Source organism: Salmo trutta, chromosome 31 (genome assembly GCF_901001165.1).
Source record: "Salmo trutta chromosome 31, fSalTru1.1, whole genome shotgun sequence".
Lineage (NCBI taxonomy): Eukaryota > Metazoa > Chordata > Actinopteri > Salmoniformes > Salmonidae > Salmo > Salmo trutta.
The window spans coordinates 33,619,628-33,642,276 of record NC_042987.1 but is presented as its reverse complement, the minus strand read 5'-3'; the positions used below and the strand labels follow the sequence as shown (position 1 = coordinate 33,642,276).

General features: G+C 42.9%; 1 protein-coding gene across 2 annotated transcripts in view; it reads right to left on the bottom strand.

Moving 5' to 3' along the window:
• Positions 1-976: 976 nt before the first annotated feature.
• The window catches only part of LOC115170051 (receptor-interacting serine/threonine-protein kinase 2), a 33,405-nt gene continuing 11,732 nt past the window's right edge, over positions 977-22,649 (bottom strand). For both annotated transcript variants that reach the window (XM_029726289.1, XM_029726290.1), the window contains exons 8-11: positions 21,895-22,002; positions 20,094-20,190; positions 19,587-19,802; positions 977-4,622 (exon numbers count right to left, since the gene is read on the bottom strand). In XM_029726289.1, coding sequence (XP_029582149.1) covers positions 4,243-4,622; positions 19,587-19,802; positions 20,094-20,190; positions 21,895-22,002 — 801 coding nt within the window. In that variant the 3' untranslated portion in view covers positions 977-4,242. The remainder of the gene's footprint in view (positions 4,623-19,586; positions 19,803-20,093; positions 20,191-21,894; positions 22,003-22,649) is intronic.

The following is a 22,649-nucleotide window of genomic DNA, read 5'->3' as shown; positions in this document are numbered from 1 at the left end:
TTATACTTATTAAACCTGCAATATGTAAACAAACAAAATCAGAGAAAAACAGGTGGAAGGATTACACACTTTAACGGCACAGCAATAAAGCGTAACAGTATCAAAAACGTCATGCAATACATGTACAGTAAATATTCAATTATATTTCTGCCAAAAGATGCTTTGGTACTACATATTACACTGAGTATACGAAACATTAAGAATACCTGCCATGACAGACTGACCAGGTGAATCCAGGTGAAAGCTATGATCCCTTACTGATGTCACTTGTTTAATACCCTTCAAAATCAGTGTGGATGAAGGGGAGGAGATGGGTTAAAGAAGGATTTTTAAACCTGGAGACGATTGAGACCTGGATTGTGTGTGTGTGTGCCATTCAGAGGGTATTTAAGTGTCTTTGAACAGGGTATGGTAGTAGGTGCCAGGTGCACCGGTTTGTGTCAAGAACTGCAACGCTGCTGGGCTTGTCACACTCAACCATATCCTGTATGTATCGAGAAAGGTCCACCACCCAAAGGACATCCAGCCAACTTCAAACAACTGTGGGAAGCATTGGAATCAATATGGGCCAGCATCCATGTGGAACGCTTGACACATTGTAGTCCATGCCCCAACGAATTGAGGCTGTTCTGAGGGCAAAAGGGGGGGGCGCAACTCCATATTAGGAAGGTGTTCATAATGTCTGGTATACTCAGTGTACACACTATGTATACAGGATATTTGATATTGTTGCTAATGATATGAAAAAAAGTACATAAGTATATGGATAAAACAGAACACTGACTAGGAATATGGCAATGTTGATGGCTGCTTGAAGGAATTCCATGTAAAGCAATGATTTCTTCAGACACTTTTCTAACAAACACCTAATGGTTTAGAACTATGCAAGAGTTCAGCTAAAGATAAATAGAATAGCGCAATAAAAAAAGACTTGTACTTACACAACATTTTGTCCAAAAGTATATTAAGATGACTAGGAATGTAATAAAAATTTAATTTGATAACATCTGGAGTTTTGTGCAAATATCATGTGAGAAAAGAATTGTGGAAAATAATCCAAAATCTTGAATATGAGGCACAGTATTGACAACAAGGCAGTAAAAGTCCAGAGGATTTTGGAAGAGTTTCTCTCCTGGCTGGCTTTGGCTTGCCAGTTGCCACCCTATACCGCTGACACAGCACATGTTCTAATTCAACACAAGCTTACAAAGAGCACCCTCATGATGGGGGCAAACAACGTACATTGTTTATTCTGCAGCACAAATAAAATAAAAATAGGTAGATTAATAAATAAAAAACACACTAAAACCCCTCAGCCAGTGCTCCTCAATTCCAAAGGGTCACAATTGTGGGGCACAGACCCTAGGTAATGATACTTAGCCACGGTGCCTCCAGAACTCATTTAAGGAAGTGCATTGACGGTAAGGCTTCTAGAAACTACACGTCTCTGATTTAGTGGCGCTCTTGGTTCCCTATGTGGAGACATTGCATGCACACATCACTGACAGAGAGAAACAGAAACGATGGTGAGGTAACCACGGGAAAAGTTGTTTTATCAGGAAATTGCTTAACTACAGTGTATTTTGGCACTTAGTCATTTCTGGATATGTATTAGCAGAGAAGAGCTCCAAGGTGAGAAACAGTCGTAAAACAGGGTCCCTGCTGAGGCTTCTACAGGCGATAGTGTGCATTGTAGATAGCTAGCTATAGCGCTCAGATTGAGGGTACATTGTAGCTAGCTAGCTATAGCGCTCAGATTGAGGGTACATTGTAGCTAGCTAGCTATAACGCTCAGATTTAGGTTACATTGTAGCTAGCTAGCTATAAACGCTCAGATTGTGGTTACATTGTAGCTAGCTAGCTATAAAACGCTCAGATTTAGTTGGCCCCTATGCTTGCTCCAACTACAGTCTCAAGGCTGAGAATGACCACCTACCTAGAGCAGGTAGTTACATTTGACTGTGACTTTAAAGTGTAATTACTTTATGGTATATAGATTAAGTTTGTATAAAAGCTATAGTATGATTCAATTTACAGTCATGTGTCCCAGGAAGTGCCCTTTGCTACTCGAGACCTGTCATGTGCTGACAAAACTGAGGATAGATCACTGAATGAAATATGAAGTCCATGCAATTCATGAAGTGATTAAGTGTTCATCGTAAAACAGTTTGCTTTGGCCCACTTTAGACAAACATACACCAGTCTCTTCTGTGTGAGTCCCTGGCTGCTTCCTCTGTGACCGGTTTCTACTGTAGGGATCCCCCTCCCCTGGCTTAAAGCACTGGATGATGGAAACTTTAGGTGGGAAAAAACAGCTCTGACTCTACTTTAGCATCACACACCCAGAGTGCCACAATCTGAGGCTGAATGTTTTTGTCAAAGTGCAGGATAACCAACCACAGCTCTAAGCTGCTGAGGGACATGTTACTATATTTAGCACTTGGCTCAATGACTAAACCCTGCTCTATCCATTCACTGGTCTTGTACCAAAACATGTAGAACAAACAGAGATTCTGTAACAAGTATGGGCCATGACCTCTATCGCAAAAAACGTGTCTACAAAAACCACCCATAACGGAGACCATTGAGTCCAAGGAGAGTACCAAAATAGCTACAGACAGACCCTGGTACACTCTGATCTACATTAGCTACATGACCTTATTTTCCACTTTCTGGCTACACTGTTATTGTGCCTGTCACCATATGTAAACGTGTCAAGATGAAGACCAAGGATTAACTCTACAGTAGCTACATCTACACACCAAACCTAAATCCACCGACTTGGCCCATCCTATGTCAATGTCAACGCCAACGCAAGCTCCTTTATAAGATAAGCAAAATCTGTCTTGAAAAGGCAGTGGTAAAAAAAAAAAAAAACAGTAACTTCAAAATGGCAGAAGTCCAGTCGAGTACCTTATCAGACCTGGATATTATATTTTTTAAAAGGGGGATCTGGACCCGAACAGACCCGAGAACAACCAGACGTAGACCGGACCCATAACTTAAGGGGTCAGGATCTAGACCAGATCCGATTGTACCAGAGAGACAAATTTATGTTAATCAGCCAAGTTTATCTTCTGGCTAATAAATAGGTCTTTATATGTTGGCTCTCCATAAGTCAATAGATTCACCTTATTAGCGTAAAATAAAACATTATAGGTAATGCAGAGACGTGGTCAGATCCATTCATGTCCACTCTGGTCTATGAGCTGTAGTTACATAGACCCGGATCTGAGGGTCAACTACAGAATTTCAGTCACAGTAATTGTGTCCCACCCAGACCCATAGAGTCTAGACCCTTCAAACTCAACTTTGGACCTCGAAGACAGTCCCATTATCTTTTTTCATTGTTCCCCCTTAAATCAGGGACTGATTTAGACCTGGAACACCAGGTGGGTGAAATTAATTATCAGGTATAACAGAAAACCAGCAGGCTCCGGACTTCGTAGTGTAAGAGCTCAATACCCCTGTTCTAGAATGTCCACTCAGTAAAGAGTGAAATCAGAGCCTTAGATCAGTATGATGTTATACACAGTCTCTCTGGATATACAGTATGTCTCTGGATATAACCATTCAGTGCAAAGGGGGGACAACAATAACAGAAAGATGCATAGAAGCAGAACTCAGGCCCGTACCCCGATCACTCAGAATTTAGGAAATGCTTCAAGAGAACCAGATGATTTACCTGAAGTTACATAAAATTCATAATATAATTCTTCAAAGCCTGGATTAAATCCTAAGAGGTTTTTGATTATGATTGCTAATCCCAACCAGTCCTCTGTTTTCAGAGAACATGTGAAATTTAGTGAATACTGGTTATTTTTCCAAAAGGCATCTTTACCTTTAAGTCCTTTCGTGCAACTTCTAGGCACCTTCAGTTCAATGAACAGTAGCAACATAGAGTAATGTCCTGTGTGAGTGGGCAGGAAAGTAGTTACCATGATGAGCAATATGAAACCACAGCTGGGCTTGACCCTACCACACTAAATTCAAAGTTCACAGTCAAAACCCAGGGTCGTATTCACTAGTGCACACCGTAGCAAAACAATGTGCAAAGGAAAACAAGTGTCTTATTGGACAAGTTTAGGTAGTCCCTCCCTGTTTGTCAGTTTTGTTCCATTTGGTGCCTAATGAATATAACCCAGGACTAACAGACCGTAGAGGCTTCTTCCAATACCTAGCTCAATGAGCTAAAAGTCTTGGAACAGTTTAGTCTCTGGTCTTCTCTGGACTAGTTCTGTTCTAATATTTCCTAGGGTTGGACACAGAGATTGGGGGTGCACTGGGGCTTGGCACGGCCACAGGGGAGCTGAGCTCTGGGGGGTATGGCTGCAGGCCCATTTGCTTGTTGTCCTGGAGCTTGCGGACCACCACGCGGCAGAAGTCCTCGCTGTGGCGGTGGCAGGTGTCAAGGAGCTGCCGGACCTTGGCGGTACGCGTGGCCCGGTTCACCACCAGCTCGTAGTCCTCAAGCATCAGGAGAGAGCGCGCCAGCAGGGCATCCAGGCTCTGGTTCAGACAGGCCTCCGTCATCTGGGAAACGATATCCTCACGCCGTGCTGCGATCCAGCGCGCCACAGGGCCCAGCATGGGGTCAGGGGGATCCGAAGGTGGGTTGAAGTCTGGACGTTTGGGTAAAGCCAAAGCAGGTATTAGATTAGCAGTAATATAAATAATTGGAACAGTAGTGGCCTGAGAACAGCACTGAGGAACATGAAAACATACCTTAGATAGGACAAACTTTTCAATGTTCCTCAAGGCTCTGTTCTTGGACCACTGCTGTTCTCTCTCAGTGTACAAAACATTAGGAACATTTTCCTAATATTTAGTTGCAACCCCTTTTGCCCTCAGAACAGCCTCAATTCTCTACAAACTGCCGAAAGCGTTTCACAGGGCCCATGTTGACTTTGATGCTTCCCACAATTATGTCAAGTTGGCTTGATGTCCTTTGGGTGGTGGACCATTCTTGACACACACGGGAAACTGTTGAGCGTGAAAAACCCAGCAGCATTGTAGTTCTTGACGCACTCAAACCGGTGCACCTGGCATCTACTACCATACCCCGTTCAAAAGGCACTTAAATCTTTCGTCTTGTCCATTTACCCTCCAAAATGGCACACTTACACAATCCATGTCTCAATGCTTCATAATATATATATTTTTTTACATGTCTCCTCCCCTTCATCTACACTGATTGAAGTAGATTTAACAAGTGACATCAACAAGGATCATAGCTTTCACCTGGATTCACCTGGCCAGTCTCTTATGGAAAGAGCAGGTGTTCCTAATGTTTTGTACACTCAAAATAAATATATACAGTACCAGTCAGTGGGGACACACCTAATCATTCAAGGGTTTTTCTTTATTTTTTACTATTTTCTACATTGTAGAATAATAGTGAAGACATCAACACTATGAAATAACACATGTAGTAACCTAAACAAAAAAGTTAAATCAAAATATATTTTATATTTCAGATTCTTCAAAGTAGCCACCCTTTGCCTTGACAGCTTTGAACACTATAGGCATTCTCTCAACCAGCTTCATGAGGTAGTCACTTGCATTTAAATTAACAGGTGTGCCTTGTTAAAAGTTCATTTGTGGAATCTGTCATTCTTAATGTGTTGGAACCAATCAGCTGTGTTGTGACAAGGTAGGGGTGGTATACAGAAGATAGCCCTATTTGGTAAAAGACCAAGTCCATATTATGGCAAGAACAGCTCAAATAAGCAGAGAGAAACGACAGTCTATCATTACTTTAAGACAGGTCAGTCAATACTGAATATTTGAAGAAGTTTCTTCAAATTTCATGAACTTTAAAAGTTTCTTCAAGCGCAGTCGCAAAAACCAACAAGCGCTATGATGAAACTGGCTCTCATGAGGACCGCCACAGGAAAGGAAGACCCAGAGTTACCTCTGCCGCAGAGCATAAGTTCATTAGTGTTACCAGCCTCAGAAATTGCAGCCCAAATAAATGCTTCAGAGTTGAAGTAACAGACACATCTCAACATCAACTGTTCAGAGGAGAATGCGTGAATCAGACCTGCAAAGAAACCACTACTAATAAGAAGAGACTTGCTTGGGCCATGAAACACGAGCAATTACATTAGACCAGGGGAAAACAGTCCATGATGAGTCCAAATTTGAGATGTTTGGTTCCAATCGCTGTGTCTTTGTGAGACGCAGAGTAGGTGAACGGATGATCTCTGCATGTGTGGTTCCCACTGTGAAGCATGGAGGCGGAGGTGTGGTGGTGCTTTGCTGGTGACACTGTCAGTGATTTATTTAGAATTCAAAAAAGGCACACTTAACCAGCATGGCTACCACAGCATTCTGCAGCGATACACCAGCCCATCTGGTTTACGCTTTGTCCTGTTGAAAAACAAATGATAGTGGGACTATGACTCAACACACCTCCAGGGTGTGTAAGGGCTATTTGACCAAGGAGGAGAGTGATGGAGCGCTGCATCAGATGACCTGGCCTCCACAATCACCCGACCTCAACCCAATTGAGATGGTTTGGGATGAGTTGGACCAAAGAGTGAAGGAAAAGCAGCCAACAAGTGCTCAGCATATGTGGGAAATCCTTCAAAACTGTTATAAAAGCATTCCAGGTGAAGCTGGTTGAAAGAATGCCAAGCATGTGCAAAGCTGTCATCAAGGCAAAAGGTGGTTACTTTGAAGAATCTCAAATATATTTTAATTTGTTTAACACTTTTTTGGTTCCTACATGATTCCATGTGTTATTTCATAGACTTGATGTCTTCACTATTCTACAATGTAGAAAATAGTAAAAAAAAACAAAAAAAAAACTCTTGAATGAGTAGCTGTGTCCAAACTTTTTACTGGTACTAGAGATACATACATACATACATACATACATACATACATACATACACACAAAAGTATGTCGACACCCCTTCAAATTAGTGGATTCGGCTATTTCCGCCACACCCGTTGCTGACAGGTTTATTAAATCGAGCACACCGCCATGCAATCTCCATAGACAAATATTACACACACGTATAGACACAGTGCCTTCGGAAAGTATTCAGAATCCTTGACTTTTTCCACATTGTTACCAGCCTTATTCTAAAATGGATATATAAACAAACAAAGAATCCTCTGCAATCTACACACAATACCCCATTATGACAAAGCGAAAACAGGTTGAAATTTTTGCACAATTATTAAAAATTAAACAAACAGAAATATCTTATTTACATACTGTTGAAGACAGAGGTTTACATGCACCTTAGCCAAATACATTTAACTTTTTAGTGACCTGGGCAGTATTCGGAAATTCAGATGAATGACGTGCCCAAATTAAACTGCCTGCTACTCGGGCCCAGAAGGTAGGATATGCATATTATTAGTAGATTTGGATAGAAAACACGCTGAAGTTTCTAAAACTGTTTGAATGATGACTGTGAGTATAACAGAACTCGTATGGCAGGCAAAAACCTGAGAAAAAAACAAAATGGAGGTATTTGGACATAAATATGGAGTATTTCGAACAAAACTAACATTTCTTGTGGAAGTGGGTGTCCTGGGAGTGCATTCCGACGAAGATCAGCAAAGGTAAGTGGAGATTTATAATACTATTTCTGAGTTTTGTTGACTCCAGAACTTGGCGGGTAACTGTATAGCTTGCTTTGATGGCTGAGCTCTGTACTCAGAATATTGAACAATGTGCTTTCGCCGTAAAGCCATTTTGAAATCTGACACAGCGGTTGCATTAAGGAGAAATGTATCTATAATTCTTTCAATAACTGTTGTAAATTTTATCAACGTTTATGATGAGTGTTTTTGTAAATTGATGTGCTCATTCACTGGAAGTTTTGGGAGGCAAAACATTTCTGAACATCACGCGCCAATGTAAAATGGGGTTTTTGGATATAAATATGAACTTTATCGAACAAAACATACATGTATCGTGTAACATTGAGTCCTGGGAGTGTCATCTGATGAAGATCAAAGGTTAGTGATTAATTTTAGCTGTCTTTCTGGTTTTTGTGACGCCTCTCCTTGTTTGGAAAATGGCTGTGTGGTTTTTGTTTAGGCGCTGTCCTAACATAATCTAATGTTGTGCTTTCGCCGTAAAGCCTTTTTGAAATCGGACAATGTGGTTGGATTAACGAGAAGTGTATCTTTAAAATGGGATATAATAGTTGTATGTTTGAGAAATTTGAATTATGAGATTTTTGTTGTTTTGAATTTGCCGCCCTGCTATTTCACTGGCTGTTGACAAGTGTGTCCCGCGGGTGGGACTGTAGCGTCCCACATGTCCCAGAGAGGTTAAACTGAGTTTTTCCACAATTCCTGACATTTAATCCTAGTAACAATTCCCTGTCTTAGGTCAGTTAGGATCACCACTTTATTTTAAGAATGTGAAATGTCAAAATAATAGCAGAGAATGATTTCAGTTTTTATTACTTTCATCACAATCTCAGTGGGTCAGAAGTTTACATACACCCAATTAGTATTTTGGCAGCATTGCCTTTGAATTGTTTAACTTGGGTCAAACGTTTCAGGTAGCCTTCCTCAAGCTTCCCACAATAAGTTGGGTGAATTTTGTCCCATTCCTCCTGACAGAGCTGGTGTAACAGTCAGGTTTGTAGGCATCCTTGCTCGCAAACACTTTTTCAGTTCTGCCCACAAATGTTCTATAGGATTGAGGTCAGGGCTTTGTGATGGCCACTCCAATACCTTGACCGTGTTGTCCTTAGGCTATTTTGCCACAATTTCAGAAGTATGCTTTGGGTCACTGTCCAGTTGGAAGACCCATTTGCGACCCAGCTTTAACTTCCTGACTGATGTCTTGAGATGTTGCTTCAATATATCCACATAATTTTCCTTCCTCATCTTGCCATCTATTTTGTGAAGTGCACCAATTCCTCCTGCAGCAATGCACCCCCACAACATGATGCTGCCACTCCCGTGCTTCACGGTTGGGATGGTGTTCTTCGGCTTGCAAGCCTCCCCCTTTTTCCTCCAAACATAAGAATGGCCATTATGGCCAAACAGTTCTATTTTTGTTTCATCAGACCAGAGGACATTTCTCCAAAAAGTACGATCTTTGTCCCCTTGTGCAGTTGCAAACCGTAGTCTGGCTTTTTTGTGGTGGTTTTGGAGCAGTGGCTTCTTCCTTGCAGAGCGGCCTTTCAGGTTATGTCAATATAGGACTTGTTTTACTGTGGATAAAGATACTTTTGTACCCGTTTCCTCCAGCATCTTCACAAGGTCCTTTGCTGTTGTTCTGGGATTGATTTGCACTTTTCGCACCAAAGTACACCCATCTCTAGGAGACAGAATGCGTCTCCTTCCTGAGCGGTCTGACGGCTGCGGCGTCCCATGGTGTTTACACTTGCGTACTATTGTTTGTACAGATGAACATGGTACCTTCAGGCATTTGGAAATTGCTCCCAAAGATGAACCAGACTTGTGGAGACTTGGCTGATTTCTTTTGATTTTCACATGATGTCAAGCAAAGAGGCACGGAGTTTGAAGGTAGGCCTTGAAATGCATCCACAGGTACACCTCCAATTGACTCAAATTATGTCAATTAGCCTATCAGAAGCTTCTGAAGCCATGACAATTTTCTAAGCTGTTTAAAGGCACAGTGAACTTAGTGTATATAAACTTCTGACCCACTGGAATTGTGATACAGTGAATTATAAGGGAAATAATCTGTAAACAATTGTTGGAAAAATGAGTTGTGTCATGCACAAAGTAGATGTCCTAACCGACTTGCCAAAACTATAGTTTGTTAACAAGAAATTTGAGGAGTGATTGAAAAACGAGTTTTAATGACTACAACCTAAGATTATGTAAACTTCCGACTTCAACTGTAAGTTGTGCGTTTTTGTTGCCGTTTTTACTTTGCTACCTGACGGTTTTTACTTTTTCATTACCGTATATTTTTACTTTTTCCCTCACTCAACTTTTTTTTTCATTCAACTTTCCTACCCCGGAGGTTTTATCTGGACATGGTTCGTCAGGACTTCAAACAGCCGAAGCTAAGTAACATTAACATGATGCCTTCTAATTGCAGTCGTTGTACTCATAATATACAGGAGAACGATCGCCTTACGGCAAGGATAGCTGTGCTGCAAGCCCAGCTTCAGACGCAATCGTTAGGCAAGGGTCATTTCAGTGTAGGAAAGGATGAAACAGCGTCTGTGCCACCAGCAAGTACAGATAGTAACGTTAGTATAAACCCCCTCGCACGGTCCCCGCAGCCGGACATCTTTCTCATGGCGTCTGGAGGGAAACGCTGTAGGAATGCTCAACCGGTGTCGCTTATTCAGCCGACAGAAACTTTCAACCGGTTCTCCCCGTTAAGCGAGTCGGAGGCCGAGACTTCTCTGGTCTCTGCTCCTCCCGTTGTGGGGTCTGAGACGCCGACGGCTCCCACCATTAGCTCTGACAAATTGAAAACCCTAGTCATTGGCGACTCCATTACCCGCAGTATTAGACTTAAAACTAATCATCCAGCGATCATACACTGTTTACCAGGGGGCAGGGCTACCGACGTTAAGGCTAATCTAAAGACGGTGCTGGCTAAAGCTAAAACTGGCGAGTGTAGAGAGTATAGAGATATTGTTATCCACGTCGGCACCAACGATGTTAGGATGAAACAGTCAGAGGTCACCAAGCGCAATATAGCTTCAGCGTGTAAATCAGCTAGAAAGATGTGTCGGCATCGAGTAATTGTCTCTGGCCCCCTCCCAGTTAGGGGGAGTGATGAGCTCTACAGCAGAGTCTCACAACTCAATCGCTGGATGAAAACTGTTTTCTGCCCCTCCCAAAAGATAGAATTTGTAGATAACTGGCCCTCTTTCTGGGATTCACCCACAAACAGGACCAAGCCTGGCCTGCTGAGGAGTGACGGACTCCATCCTAGCTGGAGGGGTGCTCTCATCTTATCTACGAACATAGACAGGGCTCTAACTCCTCTAGCTCCACAATGAAATAGGGTGCAGGCCAGGCAACAGGCTGTTAGCCAGCCTGCCAGCTTAGTGGAGTCTGCCACTAGCACAGTTAGCGTAGTCAGCTCAGCTTTCCCCATTGAGACCGTGTCTGTGCCTCGATCTTGGTTGGGCAAAATTAAAAATGGCGGTGTTCGCTTCAGTAATCTTACTAGTATAAAGACCTCCTCCATTCCTGCCATTATTGAAAGAGATTGTGATACTTCACATCTCAAAATTGGGTTACTTAATGTTAGATCCCTCACTTCCAAGGCAGTTATAGTCAATGAACTAATCACTGATCATAATCTTGATGTGATTGGCCTGACTGAAACATGGCTTAAGCCTGATGAATTTACTGTGTTAAATGAGGCCTCACCCCCTGGTTACACTAGTGACCAAACCCCCCGTGCATCCGGCAAAGGCGGAGGTGTTGCTAACATTTACGATAGCAAATTTCAATTTACAAAAAAAAAAACAATGACGTTTTCGTCTTTTGAGCTTCTAGTCATGAAATCTATGCAGCCTACTCAATCACTTTTTATAGCTACTGTTTACAGGCCTCCTGGGCCATATGCAGTGTTCCTTACTGAGTTCCCTGAATTCCTATCGGATCTTGTAGTCATAGCAGATAATATTCTAATTTTTGGTGACTTTAACATCCACATGGAAAAGTCCACAGACCCACTCCAAAAGGCTTTCGGAGCCATCATCGACTCAGTGGGTTTTGTCCAACATGTCTCTGGACCTACTCACTGCCACAGTCATACTCTGGACCTAGTTTTGTCCCATGGAATAAATGTTGTGGATCTTAATGTTTTTCCTCATAATCCTGGATTATCGGACCACCATTTTATTGCGTTTACAATTGCAACAAATAATCTGCTCAGACCCCAACCAAGGAAGATTAAAAGTCGTGCTATAAATTCTCAGACAACCCAAAGATTCCTTGATGCCCTTCCAGACTCCCTCTGCCTACCCAAGGACGTCAGAGGACAAGAATCAGTTAACCACCTAACCGAGGAACTCAATTCAACCTTGCGCAATACCCTAGATGCAGTTGCACCCCTAAAAATTAAAAACATCTGTCATAAGAAACTAGCTCCCTGGTATACAGAAAATACACGAGCTCTGAAGCAAGCTTCCAGAAAATTGGAACGGAAATGGCGCCACACTAAACTGGAAGTCTTCCGACTAGCTTGGAAAGACAGTACCGTGCAGTATCGAAGAGCCCTCACTGCTGCACGATCATCCTATTTTTCCAACTTAATTGAGGAAAATAAGAACAATCCGAAATTTCTTTTTGACACTGTCGCAAAGCTAACTAAAAAGCAGCATTCGCAAATGGAGGATGGCTTTCACTTCAGCAGTAATACATTTATGAACTTTTTTGAGGAAAAGATCATGATCATTAGAAAGCAAATTACGGACTCCTCTTTAAATCTGGGTATTCCTCCAGGGCTTCATTGTCCAGAGTCTGCACAACTCTGCCAGGACCTTGGCTCAAGGGAGATACTAAAGTGTTTTAGTACTATATCTCTTGACACAATGATGAAAATAATCATGGCCTCCAAACCCTCAAGCTGCATACTGGACCCTATTCCAACTAAACTACTGAAAGAGCTGCTTCCTGTGCTTGGCCCTCCTATGTTGAACATAATAAACGGCTCTCTATCCACCGGATGTGTACCAAGCTCACTAAAAGTGGCAGTAATAAAGCCTCTCTTGAAAAAGCCGAATCTTGACCCAGAAATTATAAAAAACTATCGGCCTATATCGAATCTTCCATTCCTCTCAAAAATTTTAGAAAAAGTTGTTGCGCAGCAACTCACTGCCTTCCTGAAGACAAACAATGTATACGAAACGCTTCAGTCTGGTTTTAGACCCCATCATAGCACTGAGACTGCACTTGTGAAGGTGGTAAATGACCTTTTAATGACGTCAGACCGAGGCTCTGCATCTGTCCTCATGCTCCTAGATCTTAGTGCCGCTTTTGATACCATCGATCACCACATTCTTTTGGAGAGATTGGAAACCCAAATTGGTCTACATGGACAAGTTCTGGCCTGGTTTAGATCTTATCTGTCGGAAAGATATCAGTTTGTCTCTGTGAATGGTTCGTCCTCTGACAAATCAATTGTAAATTTCGGTGTTCCTCAAGGTTCCGTTCTAGGACCACTATTGTTTTCACTATATATTTTACCTCTTGGGGATGTCATTCGAAAACATAATGTTAAATTTCACTGCTATGCGGACGACACACAGCCGTACATTTCAATGAAACATGGTGAAGCCCTAAAATTGCCCTCGCTAGAAGCCTGTGTTTCAGACATAAGGAAGTGGATGGCTGCAAATTTTCTACTTTTAAACTCGGACAAAACAGAGATGCTTGTCCTAGGTCCCAAGAAACAAAGAGATCTTCTGTTGAATCTGACAATTAATCTGGATGGTTGTACAGTCGTCTCAAATAAAACTGTGAAGGACCTCGGCGTTACTCTGGACCCTGATCTCTCTTTTGAAGAACATATCAAGACTGCTTCAAGGACAGCTTTTTTCCATCTACGTAACATTGCAAAAATCAGAAACTTTCTGTCCAAAAATGACGCAGAAAAATTAATCCATGCTTTTGTTACTTCTAGGCTCGACTACTGCAATGCTCTACTTTCCGGCTACCCGGATAAAGCACTAAACAAACTTCAGTTAGTGCTAAATACGGCTGCTAGAATCCTGACTAGAACCAAAAAATTTGATCATATTACTCCAGTGCTAGCCTCCCTACACTGGCTTCCTGTTAAGGCAAGGGCTGATTTCAAGGTTTTACTGCTAACCTACAAAGCATTACATGGGCTTGCTCCTACCTATCTTTCCGATTTGGTCCTGCCGTACATACCTACACGTACGCTACGGTCACAAGACGCAGGCCTCCTAATTGTCCCTAGAATTTCTAAGCAAACGGCTGGAGGTAGGGCTTTCTCCTATAGAGCTCCATTTTTATGGAATGGTCTGCCTACCCATGTGAGAGACGCAGACTCAGTCTCAACCTTTAAGTCTTTACTGAAGACTTATCTCTTCAGTAGGTCCTATGATTAAGTATAGTCTGGCCCAGGAGTGTGAAGGTGAACGGAAAGGCTGGAGCAACGAACCGCCCTTGCTGTCTCTGCCTTGTCGGTTCCCCTCTTCCCACTGGGATTCTCTGCCTCTAACCCTTTTACAGGGGCTGAGTCACTGACTTACTGGTGTTCTTCCATGCCGTCCATGGGAGGGGTGCGTCACTTGAGTAGGTTGAGCCACTGACGTGGTCTTCCTGTCTGGGTTGGCGCCCCCCCCTTGGGTTGTGCCGTGGCGGACATCTTTGTGGGCTATACTCGGCCTTGTCTTCGGACGGTAAGTTGGTGGTTGTAGATATCCCTCTAGTGGTGTGGGGGCTGTGCTTTGGCAAAGTGGGTGGGGTTATATCCTGCCTGTTTGGCCCTGTCCGGGGGTATCATCGGATGGGGCCACAGTGTCTTCTGATCCCTCCTGTCTCAGCCTCCAGTATTTATGCTGCAGTAGTTTATGTGTCGGGGGGCTAGGGTCAGTCTGTTACATCTGGAGTATTCTCTTGTCTTATCCGGTGTCCTGTGTGAATGTAAATATGCTCTCTCTAATTCTCTCTTTCTTTCTTTATCTCGGAGGACCTGAGCCCTAGGACTACCTGGCATGATGACTCCTTGCTGTCCCCAGTCCACCTGGCCATGCTGCTGCTCCAGTTTCAACTGTTCTGCCTGCGGCTACGGAACCCTGACCTGTTCACCGGACGTGCTTGTTGCACCCTCGACAATTACTATGATTATTATTATTTGACCATGCTGGTCATTTACGAACATTTTAACATCTTGACCATGTTCTGTTATAATATCCACCCGGCACAGCCAGAAGAGGACTGGCCACCCCTCATAGCCTGGTTCCTCTCTAGGTTTCTTCCTAGATTTTTGGCCTTTCTCAGGAGTTTTTCCTAGGGAGTTTTTCCCAGCCACCGTGCTTCTTTCACATGCATTGCTTGCTGTTTGGGGTTTTAGGCTGGGTTTCTGTACAGCACTTTGAGATTTCAGCTGATGTACGAAGGGCTATATAAATAAATTTGATTTGATTTGATTTGATATTCAAACCCTTTGCTATGAGACTCGAAATTGAGCTCAGGTGCATCCTGTTTCCATTGATCATCCTTGAGATGTTTCTACAACTTGATTGGGCTCCCCGAATACAAGTGTGCCAAGCTTGTAGCGTCATACCCAAAAAGACACCAGTGGTAGGCCTGATCACCAACAACATGACAGCATATAGGGAGGCGGTCAGAGACCTGGCAGTGTGGTGCCAGGACAACAACTTCTTTCTCAACGTGATCAAGACTAAGGAGATGATTGTGGACTACAGGAAAAGGAGGACCGAGCACGCCCCCATTCTCATCGACGGAGCTGTAGTGGAGCAGTTTGAGAGCTTCCAAGTTCCTTGGTGTCCACATCACCAACAAATTGTCATGGTCCAAACACACCAAGACAGTCGTGAAGAGGGCATGATAAAGCCTATTCCCCTTCAGGAGACTGAAAAGATTTGGCATGGGTCCGCAGATCCTCAAAAGTTTCTACAGCTGCACCATCGAGAGCATCCTAACTGGTTGCATCACTGCAAGAGGCTGCTAAACAGCTTCTACCCCCAAGCCATAAGACTCCTGAACATCTAATCAAATGGCTACCCAGACTTTTTGCATTGCCCCCCCCCCCCTTTTACGCTGCTGCTACTCTGTTATTAAAGTGACTTATGCATCGATAACTCTACCCACATGCATATATTACCTCAATTACCTCGACTAACCGGTGCCCCCACATATTGACTCTGTACCGGTACCCCCTGTATATAACCTCGCCATTGTTATCTTACTCTCTTTTGATGACTTCTGTAACCGTAATAGCCTTGGTTTCATGCATGTTAACATTAGAAGCCTCCTCCCTAAGTTTGTTTTATTCACTGCTTTAGCACACTCTGCCAACCCGGATGTCCTAGCCATGTCTGAATCCTGGCTTAGGAAGACCACCAGAAACTCTGAAATCTCCATCCCTAACTACAACATTTTCAGACAAGATAGAACGGCCAAAGGGGGCGGTGTTGCAATCGACTGCAGACATAGCCTGCAGTGTTCTGTCCTACTATTCAGGTCTATACCCAAACAATTTGAACTTCTACTTTTAAAAATCCACCTCTCTAAAAACAAGTCTCTCACCGTTGCCGCCTGCTATAGACCACCCTCTGCCCCCAGCTGTGCTCTGGACACCATATGTGAACTGATTGCCCCCCCCATCTATCTTCAGAGCTCGTGCTGCTAGGTGACCTAAACTGGGACATGCTTAACACCCCAGCCATCCTACAATCTAAGCTTGATGCCCTCAATCTCACACAAATTATCAATGAACCTACCGGGTACCACCCCAAAGTTGTAAACACGGGCACCCTCATAGATATCATCCTAACCAACATTCCCTCTAAATACACCTCTGCTGTTTTCAACCAAGATCTCAGCGATCACTGCCTCATTGCCTGCATCCGTAATGGGTCAGCGGTCAAACGACCTCCATTCATCACTGTCAAACGCTCCCTGAAACACTTCAGCGAGCAGGCCTTTCTAATCGACCTGGCCCGGGTATCCTGGAAGGATATTGACTTCATCCCGTCAGTACATGATGCCTATTTTTTTTTTTTTATTTTTTTTTTTTTAATGCCTTCCTCACCATCTTAAATAAGCATGCCCCATTCAAGAAATTTAGAACCAGGAACAGATATAGCCCTTGGTTCTCTCCAGACCTGACTGCCCTTAACCAACACAAAAACATCCTGTGGCGTTCTGCATTAGCATCGAACACCCCCCTGTGATATGCAACTTTTCAGGGAAGTTAGAAACCAATATACACAGGCAGTTAGAAAAGCCAAGGCTAGCTTTTTCAAGCAGAAATTTGCTTCCTGCAAAACAAACTCAAAAAAGTTCTGGGACACTGTAAAGTCCATGGAGAATAAGAGCACCTCCTCCCAGCTGCCCACTGCACTGAGGATAGGAAACTGTCACCACCGATAAATCCACTATAATTGAGAATTTCAATAAGCATTTTTCTACGGCTGGCCATGCTTTCCACCTGGCTACCCCTACCCCGGTCAACAGCACTGCACCCCCCACCAGCAACTCGCCCAAGCCTTCCCCATTTATCCTTCTCCCAAATCCAGTCAGCTGATGTTCTGAAATAGCTGCAAATCTGGACCCCTACAAATCAGCTGGGCTAGATAATCTGGACCCTTTCTTTCTAAAATGATCTGCCGAAATTGTTTCAACCCCTATTACTAGCCTGTTCAACTTCTTTCGTGTCGTCTGAGATTCCCAAAGATAGGAAAGCAGCTGCAGTCATCCCCCTCTTCAAAAGGGGGGGGGGGACACTCTTGACCCAAACTGCTACAGACCTATATCTATCCTACCCTGCCTTTCTAAGGTCTTCGAAAGCCAAGTCAACAAACAGATTACCGACCATTTCGAATCCCACCCCACCTTCTCCGCTATGCAATCTGGTTTCAGAGCGGGTCATGGGTGCACCTCAGCCACGCTCAAGGTCCTAAACAATATCTTAACCGCCATCGATAAGAAACAATACTGTGCAGCCGTATTCATTGACCTGGCCAAGGATTTCGACTCTGTCAATCACCACATCCTCATCGGCAGACTCAATAGTCTTGGTTTCTCAAATGATTGCCTCGCCTGGTTCACCAACTACTTCTCTAATAGAATTCAGTGTGTCAAATCGGAGGGCCTGTTGTCCCGACCTCTGGCAGTCTCTATGGGGGTGCCACAGGGTTCAATTCTTGGGCCGACTCTCTTCTCTGTATACATCAATGATGTCGCTCTTGCTGCTGGTGAATCTCTGATCCACTTCTACGCAGACGACGTCATTCTGTATACTTCTGGCCCTTCTTTGGACACTGTGTTAACAACCCTCCAGACGAGCTTCAATGCCATACAACTCTCCTTCCGTGGCCTCCAACTGCTCTTAAATACAAGTAAAACTAAATGCATGCTCTTCAACCGATCGCTGCCTGTACCTGCCCGCCTGTCCAGCATCACTACTCTGGACGGTTCTGACTTAGAATATGTGGACAACTACAAATACCTAGGTGTCTGGTTAGACTGTAAACTCTCCTTCCAGACTCACATCAAACATCTCCAATCTAAAGTTAAGTCTAGAATTGGCTTCCTATTTTGCAACAAAGCATCCTTCACTCATGCTGCCAAATATACCCTCGTAAAACTGACCATCCTACCGATCCTCAACGATGTCATTTACAAAATAGCCTCCAATACCCTACTCAATAAATTGGATGCAGTCTATCACAGTGCCATCCGTTTTGTCACCAAAGCCCCATATACTACCTACCACTGTGACCTGTACGCTCTCGTTGGCTGGCCCTCGCTTCATACTCGTTGCCAAACCCACTGGCTCCAGGTCATCTACAAGACCCTGCTAGGTAAAGTCCCCCCTTATCTCAGCTCGCCGGTCACCATAGCAGCACCCACCTGTAGCACGCGTTCCAGCAGGTATATCTCACTGGTCACCCCCAAAGCCAATTCCTCCTTCGGCCGCCTCTCCTTTCAGTTCTCTGTTGCCAATGACTGGAACGAACTACAAAAATCTCTGAAACCGGAAACACTTATCTCCCTCACTAGCTTTAAGCACCAGCTGTCAGAGCAGCTCACAGATCACTGCACCTGTACATAGCCCATCTATAATTTAGCCCAAACAACTACCTCTTCCCCTACTGTATTTATTTATTTTGCTCCTTTGTACCCCATTATTTCTATTTCGACTTTCTTCCACTGCAAATCTTCCATTCCAGTGTTTTACTTGCTATATTGTATGTACTTCGCGACCATGGCCTTTTTCTCTCTTATCTCACCTCATTTGCTCACATTGTATATAGACTTATTTTTCTACTGTATGTTTGTTTTACTCCATGTGTAACTCTGTGTTGTTGTATGTGTCAAACTGCTTTACTTTATCTTGGCCAGGTCGCAATTGTAAATGAGAACTTCTTCTCAACTTGCCTACCTGGTTATATAAAAAACTTTTTTTATTTTTTTATTACTGCTGCTCTTTAATTATTTGTTACTTAAATTATTTTTTTTGTGCATTTTTCTTAAAACTGCATTGTTGCTTAACCGCTTGCGAGTAAGAATTTCACTGTAAGGTCTACACCGGTTGTATTCGGCACGTGACAAATAAAATTTGAAGAAGAGGCTGTAATCGCTGCCAAAGATGCTTCAGCAAAGTATTGATTAAAGGGTCTGAATACTTATGTAAATGTAATAATTTAAAAAAATAAATAATATATATATATATATATATATATATCATTATGGGGTATTGTGTGTAGATTGATGAGGGTAAAACACTATTTAATCCATTGTAGATTAAGGCTGTAACATAACAAAATGTGGAAAAAGTCAAGGGGTCTGAATATTTTTTTACAGTAGCTAGGTAGGTAGTGAGACTAGGAGTTTAATGTTAGTCATGTCGTGATTTAATTTTGAACTTCTATCTCCGTTACCTGGCTGGGGTTGGTGTGGCTGTGACTTCAGGGTGAGGTTGTCCAGGTACGTCACACACTCTGTTTCAGGCAGATATGGTTTGAGGGGAATGTTGAGCTCGTCCAGGGGCCTGGCGCTCTGGGGGTAGTTGAGGTTGTTGTCATCCACCAGGCTCTTCTCTCTGAGGGGCTGCGGAGGCTCCAGGGTGTGGGGCATGAACAACGAGGGGGACACTTCTAGGAGGGATGAGGAGGGGTTGGGTGGAGGGGGGTTACAAGGAGAGGTGGGTGTCAATCAGAGGAGCCTTTTCTCCTGGGAGGAAGTTCCTCCTCATTAATTAAAGAAATGATTTGAGGGAGAATGAGGGAGGAGAGAGAGAACTGGGTATCAATGCAACTCGTATACAACGCAGAAACAGACTAGTACTCAGGAAACTCACTATTTCCCTTCAGGGCAAAAAGTTAACTGTTAATCACAGCTGTCAATCACAGCTGTCAATCACAGTCCAGGAAAGTGGGCGGATTTACCTTTAGAAGGCGGAGCATTGGTGCTAGTGAGGGAGCTTGGTTGGGAGATGTCCGTGTCCTGGGAGGAGCAAGACCCAGAGCCAGAGGTGGAGCTTCCCTATGGCAGTGACACAGCATGTTAAAAACATGCACACACACCGGAGTGCTCTACATAAAAGTAAACTGGCCCTAAAATAACAGATATACAGCTCTGGAAAAAATTAAGAGACCATTGCAAAACTATCAGTTTCTCTGGTTGTACTATTTATAGGTATGTTTGGGTAAAATTAACATTTTTGTTTTATTCTATAAACTACTGACAACATTTCTCCCAAATGCCAAATAAAAATATTGTCACTTAGAGCATTTATTTACAGAAAATGACAACTGGTCAATGTTGTCAGTAGTTTATAGAATAAATCAAAAATACAGTGCCTTCAGAAAATATTTAGGCTGTTGGTTGACAGATTTTTTTTGTTAAGTGGTCGCAAATATATATATATATATATATATATATATATATATATATATATATATATATATATATATATATTTTTCATGGCACATAAGACACCTGTCTGATTCGTGCCTGGACTAATCCATTGCGGAGGCGGCACAGGCCATCACTCTCAGACAGGCATCGGCAACACAAGGCACGTGTGCCATGAGGGTATTTGCCTTGGCACGCCAAGCAATTTGATACAAAAAAAACAAGTGAAATTGCATTGGTTTTCAATAAATGGCTACTGCTTTGGACCTGCCACAGTTCATGAGAGTATTTCTTAGGCCTGTAGTATGTGAAGATAATTTGTCTTGGGTATAATTTCAAATGATGAGTCAAGAAAACGTAATTGTGTAAATTGTTCGCCCTCTGATAGTTAGCGTCTATCAATTCCCCATTACATACAGTATATCACCAGTAGTACATTTACCATTAATCCCAATCATTTCTAATCTACAATGTTTGTTATGGTAATTTCTGATAATGCATTCAATATATTATTACTGCAGTCATTATAGAGTGGACACGTTGTTTGCAGAGCTCACAACCTATGCTACACTTACGAGAAACAAGTTCTGCCAATTAACTCATTGTCTTTTGTTTGGAGCGCTCCTGTCAATGATGAGTAAGGACCCGATTACGCATAGGCTACTTGGCCTACGCGCAAATGTAGAAATGTGCCCATTTAGGGATGTCTGATAGTATTAACTCACCATAACTAATGAGCAGAGGAGCTACGCAAAATAATTATTTAAATCAAGTAAACAAAGTCTGTTTTTACATCCATTGAGAATGACAATAGCTCCTCAATGTATTTGTCAAATCTTTCCAGCTCTCTCCTTTTTGAAAACCACCGAGCCTCGGCGTGAATGGGAAAAATGTCATGCTCTGATCCAGTGGAAACCTGATTACTTCTCAACTTTGCGCAAATACAGATGTCTGTCCAGATCTCACTGCCGTGGGAAACTGAGGGCTCAGAATAGTTGATACAATGTTGCTAGGGTGAGCATCAGGCCTGACAGCTGATACGTTTCACTTTCATGTTCGTTGCAGACAGGCGGAGTAGATAGATGAATGTGACTGAAGAACATGAACAAACTGCCACATTTGTGCATCTTAATTATTTCATCAAACAGTGCCCTTAAAGCATCAGACAAGCTCAGTGCATATAGTTTATTTTATTAATAAACACATAGGGTGTGTCTATATAATGAAAAATACACGTTTGAAAATGTTGACCTATCAATTGGTAAAAAAAAAACACGACTCTCGGTTGACCCAAAAAACGTTTTGCCGGGGACAGCCGGTCATTATACTCACTGGCCAGGGACTGGGGTTGTCCTTCAGAATGTTCAGAGACTTCTCCTCTTCCCTCCCCCTCTCACACACCACGGGTGTGGCAGAGTAACAGCTTGCTCGCCTCATCAGCTAGAAAGAGAGAGAGAATGTATGCTGCTTTATAAACTGGGTGGTTCGAACCCTGAATGCTGATTAGCTGACAGCCATGGTATCAGACCATATACCACAGGTATGACAAAACATGTATTTTTACTGCTCTAATTACATTGGTAACCAGTTTATAATAGCAATAAGGCACCTCGGGGGTTTGTGGTATATGGCCATTATACCATGGCTATGGGCTGTATCCAGGTACTCCGCGATACGTTGTACATTAGAACAGCCCTTAGCCGTGGTATATTGGCCATATACCACACCTCCTCATACCTTATTGCTTAAAAATAAACTGATGCAAATCATTGTGTGCATTTCTTTCCACATTAAACGGTGAATAAGGAAGTGAAAGTAGGGGTTGGATTATTTCTACCAAAATGTGAAGTCATACATTTGTCTCTCTGTTCGTCATTTGTCGAGTCATCCATCTCAAGACATATCAATGAGTCACGCTGCGCCAAACCCTGGTCAAGTCTGAAGTCATCAAATTTGGGGTTATCACAAACAGAACTAAAACATTTAACAATACACACAGTGAGGTCATATGAGCATGGGGATGAGGTTACTTGAGTCATAGTGAATGACTTGGGACTGTATGTTTCCTGCCAAACCTTTTCCTTTTG